The sequence below is a fragment of the Psammomys obesus genome, unplaced genomic scaffold, assembly GCF_907164565.1.
Source record: "Psammomys obesus unplaced genomic scaffold, mPsaObe1.curated_primary_1811, whole genome shotgun sequence".
Lineage (NCBI taxonomy): Eukaryota > Metazoa > Chordata > Mammalia > Rodentia > Muridae > Psammomys > Psammomys obesus.
Window position 1 is genome coordinate 931236 of NW_026596962.1, and position 6000 is coordinate 937235.

Here is a 6000-nt window from a genome sequence, read left to right on the forward strand (position 1 = left end):
TCTGCTCTTCCAAATGGACCCGGGTTCAATTCCCAGCACCCACATGGCAGCTCACAACTGTCTGTAATGCCAATTCCAAGGGCTCTGACACCTTCACACTAACGCACATAAAATAAAAATTAAATAAATTTAAAAAAAAGAATGCCAATTAGTGTCTTCAAAAAATGGCTTCAGGACAGAAAGACAGCTGGCCATACACAAAATATTAAGTTCATATCCTTACCTCATACCACTTAAAAAAGTAAATTCAAATCACAACAAATACCTCATTTAAGAACAAAGACTATAAAACTCTTGAAATATAAACAGCATAGGGTTCTCGCCTGTAATCCCAGCATTTACAACTATAAGGAGAAACAAGAGGCCAAGGAAAGCTTGAGCAATGATGGCAAAATCCTGTCTCAAAATTAAATGGGAACTGGAGTGTCACATGATTAGTCCCAGCCCTCAAGAGGCAGCAGGAGACAGACATGTGTTCCAGACTAGCCAACGCTAGGGACTGAGGCCTAGCTCAAAGAGAAACTGTTAAATAAGTTTCTAAGGACACCTTCCTGACTGGGAACTTCATAATGCGTTTTTGCTTTGATTTCTTTTGGTGTTTGGGCTTTATTTTGCTTTTCTGTGGTTTTGTTTTTTTGTTTTTTTGTTTTTTTTTTTTTTATGAGGTTTGTTTGTTTTTTGAAACAGGGTCTCGCTATGTAGTTCTGTCGGGCCTGGAACTCACTAACATAGACCCAGGCTGGCTTTCAACTCCTAGAAATTCACCTGCCTCTGCCACCTGAGTGCTGAGATTAAAGACATGTGAGAATCATAAGGGTTTGATCTTAATAGATCAAAGGAAAAAATATAGACTGAAGTTCAGATTTTGTATGTCAAAGAACACTATCAATAACATTTTAATTTTTTTGCTACTAGCTAAAGAATGGGAGAAAACATTCACCAATCAGTACTAACTCATAAAACTCAACATTCAAAAGGCAAACCAATAAAGCTTGAAATGAGGAAAAAATTTAACAAAAAATTTCCCAAAGACATAAAAGTATCAACAAATACAAAGAAAGATAGCATGGTGGTTTAGATACGAAATGTCCCCCAAAGAGGCTTGTGTTCTGAAGGCTTGGTCCCCAGCTGGTTGGTTCTATTTTAGGAGGCTCTGGAAACTCTGACAAGTAGGTCACTGGGGACATGTCCCTGGGAGTGGGGGGCACGTGGTGTCCAAGGCCCCTCTCTGTTCCTTTCCCTACCTCCTATCTGCCACTGCTTAAGATCCTGCATATAATATTCAGCCTTACTAAGGAAAGCCAGAGGAACAAACCAGAGCCTCTGAACCATGTGCCAAAAGAAGCCCTGACAGGTAGTCTATGCAGATGAAATGAGCCAATTCAAGCCAAATTAAAGTATAATTTGGCAGGTTTATGGGGGGGGGGGGCAGAGAGCATTGTCTGGATTACATGGTGAATGGCCTCTGGGTGAAAGGAAGCCCTACCCCTGGGCTGGAGAGTTCAGCACAGAGGGCAGAGTGTGCCAGCCATGCCCTGGAACTGTAGGGACTGAGGGATGCTGGGAGAACTTGGAGCCCAGGTCCACTCTGGTATGTTAAACAGGCACCTCAGCCACTTGAGGTGAATCCAACAAGCCCTTCTTTCTTAAGGCATCTTCTGGCATAAGCAAAAAGTCTACAGTGATGTTTAACACCATTAATCATTAAGGAAATGGAAATCAAGACAATATGAGAACTACTCATTAGAATGGCCACACATAAATGAGAGAAAATTAACACTTTCCCGAGTTCTTGAGCATTACGATGATACAAGTGAACTGCTCAGCAAATATGGCTCAAATCCAAATGATTGAAGCGGTCACGTATGTCTTCTGACAACTGAACTACATTCAGTAACACAAAAAAGGCAAGTTTAGAAGTTCCAAATGATGGCTGGAGAGATGGCTCAGAGGTTAGAACACTGGCTGTTCTTCCAAAGGTCCTGAGTTCAGTTCCCAGCAACCATCACGGCAGCTCACAACGACCTGTAGTTCCAGTTCCAGGGGTCTGGCACCTTCACCTTGACATACATGCAAGTAAAACACCAATGAAAATAAGTAAGTCTTGGGAGGAAAAAAGTTCCAAATGTAGCCAGGTGGTACTGGTGCCAGCCTTTAATCCCAGCAACTCAGTAGACAGAAGAGGGCAAATCTCCGAAGCCAGCCTTAACTACAGGACAGACAGGCTACCCAAAGAAACCCTGTCTCCTCCTCCACTCTTCCTCTACTTCCTTCCCTTCCTCCTTCCCTCTCAAGACAGGGTCTCTCACTCTGCAGCTCTGGCTGGTGTAGAACTTGCTTTGTAGACCAGGCTGTTCTAAAGATTGCCTGTTTCGGCCTCCTGAGTGCTGGGACTAAAGGCGTGCACCACACCTAGCCAGGTGACTCCCCTATATACCATAATCTTATTTATTTCAAGGGTGTTTTGGATGGGTCAACATTTCTTTTTGGTTTTTGTTTGGGTGTGTGCTTTTAGAGATAAGGTTTCAAGTAGCCCAAACTAACCTGGAACTTACTCTGTAGCTATGAATGACCTTGAACCCTGATCCTACCGTCTCTACCACCCAAGTGCTGGCATTGCAAACTGCAGGACCATGCCCTGCTGCCAGGCTCTTTAGACTTCAATTTTCCTATGATTTTTCTCTAGGAAACTCAGCCTGCTGCCACACCACATTTACGTGTGTTTACTGTCCTAAGCATGAGAGTTTTGGCTCTGTATCCCCAGCAACTAGCACAGCACCTCCTATCCCAATGTGTATTCACAACTAGTGCGGAACAAACCTACCCACCCACAAGAAGAGTACCGCCTCTATCAAGCAGAACAAAACAACATGCACTCTAGATTCCAATGCAGACAGAAATATTCATGCCTCCAGGCTACTGGGTGGCCACACCTTCCAAATCACAATCTCTAGAGCGTCAGTTTTCCAAAACTACAAAAATCCCTCAGAGTGATCCTTACAGTTCATAACATGTTGGGCATGACAGTGCATGCCAAGTCCATGCATTGAGTTCTGGGTCAGTTAAGGCTACACTGAGCAAGGCACTGTTTAAAAAAGATAATCCTAGTGTAGTGACCGAAAGACTGGAAAATCATCAGATTGTTAGATGACACTGACTGATGAAGCCAAAGGCCTCAAACATCTTAAATATCAGAGCCCCGCAGTTGAAACAGATTTTATTAATATCTTCCTCCTAGAAAGCTGAGCTGGTTTTTAAATTAAATGTGGTGGTTCCTACCTAATTCTAACACTTGGAAGTCAAAGGCAAGAGAATTGCCATGAATTTGAGACCATGTAAACTACACACTGAGACCTAGGTTAGCCTGACCCAGTGTGAGACAGACAGACAGTGACAGACAGACAGATAGACGGATGGACGGACTGACAAAATTTGATTTAAGACAAAACAGGGGGCTAGAGAGGGCTCAGTGGTTAAGAGCACTTTCTGCTCTTGTACAGGACCTGGATTTGGTCCCCAGTATCCACACTGGTTGTTCACAAATGTCCTTAACTCCAGTTCCAAGGAATTCCATGCCCTCTTCTGACCTCCAAATACCAGGCTGGGATGCATGACACAACAGTCACATCGGTGTGTTCACCACCAAATGCTGTGTGCTACGCTGGCTGCAGTTACACCCACAACTGCCTTCATCTGACTACAGCACATAAATGCCAGCCAAGTGAAAAAGCCAAACACTCTGAACACTGTAAAATATTTCTTACATACTTCTGAAAGCACCTCAAGGAGCCCTCAGGGTCCCAAGTACCAGTAAAGAACCAGTCCCATGGTAAGCCTGACTATGTCTTCAGAGATCTGAGCAAGCTCTCTCTGAAGAAGCTGCATCACTTGGGGTAGAGAGTAAAAAAAGATGATCTCACAGAGAAATCAAAATCAAAACAAAAAAAAAAATTGGCAACATTGGGGACAGTGGCAAAGCCATGGTTGAGAGAGCTGAAGACTGAACTATAAGGGTTTTGAGGAGTGAGGTTTTAATCAGGGTGTGGTCCTAGATCACATTCAAGGAATTCATCCACAAGGAGAAGTGACAACTAAAGGAACAGCAGAGCCCAGTTTGAAAACTTCACCTTATTGGGCGTGGTGGTCCCAGCAGGCAGATCTCTGTTAGTCTGAGGCCAGCCTGGTCTACAAATCAAGTCCCGGACAGTCAAGCCTACATAGACAAACCCTGTCTCGAAGAAGAAAAATAAAGAAAACTCCACTTCTGGAGCTGGGGTACCTTAGAAAGGTATGGTGGATTGCAAACCCAGTTCTGAGGATGAAGCTATGAATTTATCTATGGGGCTACAGAGAGCTGGAGAGATGGCTCAGTTGGTATGTATAAAACAAAACCAAAACTTGCCAACAAGCACACACAATAAAAAAGAATGTGATTAAAAAATGTAAAAGATAGTTATGAAGTGTCTTGGAAAACTAGAGAAAAAGAATTATCCCTTGTTGACCAGTGATACCAGCTGGTAAACCATGGAGTGCTGGGAGAGGAATGAATTCTCATTCTTGTCTCAATGGAAATTTCACATTCTTCCTCTCTAAGCCTGCTTCCACACTGAACCTTACATTATTACTGGCATAAAGCATGTAAACAAAAACAAACACCAGAAACACACACAACTGGGAAAACATGGTCAAGGCCAAGGAGTGAGGCATCAGCCAGCAATGAATACCGTGAGGTGTTATTCTAAGCACAGATCTTCCTACCAGCTAACATTACCACCCAGCTACCACTGCTCCAAGCAATCCACGAAACGATGGTGTGAAATCGCTTCCTGCGGTTCATGAACAGTGTGCATACTGCCCTATGACACGCCTGTTGACTCTGTCAAGAGTAACAGCAGTACTTAAGGAGTAACTACTACTTTGAGTGTCCTGTTCCCAGGCTTGCACCGGTGATAACACTGTCCTTTGTAGGTCCAGGCCGGATCTGACCGTGGGTGGCGTCTGCACCTGATCTCTCTGATCCCAGCTCTTGAACCCCAGTGCACTCATCCCCAACGACAGTCAAACCCTGAGTAACTAAGCGGCAACCGGCTACATAAACATAATAGAAGTTGGGGCGATTCACCTTCCATCTCGTCCCAGACAGGAGCCGCCTTGCCAGCGCTCAGGCAGGGCCCTTCCCCGGCCAGCTTGACTGCACAGACCGCCCGGGGCTGCGGCCGGAGCAGAAGCGCGGGGACTCCAGGGCAGGTGGGGACCGAGGCTAAACCCCGGGGCGGACGGCTGAGCTCTGCGCCTCTCCACCCGATGACCCCCCATCCCGGCTCAAAAGAACGCTGTGGCAATGGATGCCTGTTTCCTCCTCCTCGCGCTGGAGGAGGGGCCCCTTAGCGCCGGGCTGCGGGGAGGCGACGGTGCGGGTGACATCTCCCCGCCGCTTTGCCCGCTGGAAAACTGGGCACTTCTTCCCGAAGAAAGAGACCCACGTTAGCGCACCCGATTTCGGCCAGAGAGACTTAAACCTCGACAGAGGGACGCGCCTCCCGGGATCTACAGCGCGCAGGAGCGCCTACTTGCGCCCTCCCCGAGGTCCCCCAGGCCTCGGGGCCCGCCGGGACGGGGTCCCCCCGGAGGCACGGAACCCCGGATACACCGGAAGAGCCGGCCCTCCCTCGGGCCTGTGCGGAGGATGGCCGAGCGGACAGGGGACGGCGGAAGGGACGGGGAGACATGGAGGGAGGGGACGCGGCGGCTGGCGACGCCGAGCGGGCGACATGGAGGGCGGGGGGCTGAGAGAGGCACGGAGGAGCGGGACGCAGGAGGCCGGTGAGGCGAGCCTGAGACTCTGAGGAGCCCGGAGCCGACAGGAACTCGGGAGGAGGAGGAGGAAGCCGCCGCCCGCGCCGCCGCCCCCGCGCCGCCACGGCCCGGAAAGTAGGCCCAGCGCGGAGGGGCCCGGCCGCGGCGCCCGTATCCGTCCGCCCGCGCTGCGCCCGCCCGGCC

At 48.1% G+C, this 6000-nt stretch overlaps 1 protein-coding gene across 1 annotated transcript in view; it reads right to left on the bottom strand.

The window, feature by feature from the left end:
• Znf236 (zinc finger protein 236) overlaps positions 1 to 5317 on the bottom strand; it is a 98214-nt gene extending 92897 nt beyond the window's left edge. Inside the window, exon 1 of the mRNA XM_055598734.1 lies at positions 5123 to 5317. Coding sequence (XP_055454709.1) covers positions 5123 to 5129 — 7 coding nt within the window. The 5' untranslated portion in view covers positions 5130 to 5317. The remainder of the gene's footprint in view (positions 1 to 5122) is intronic.
• Positions 5318 to 6000: the final 683 nt, after the last annotated feature.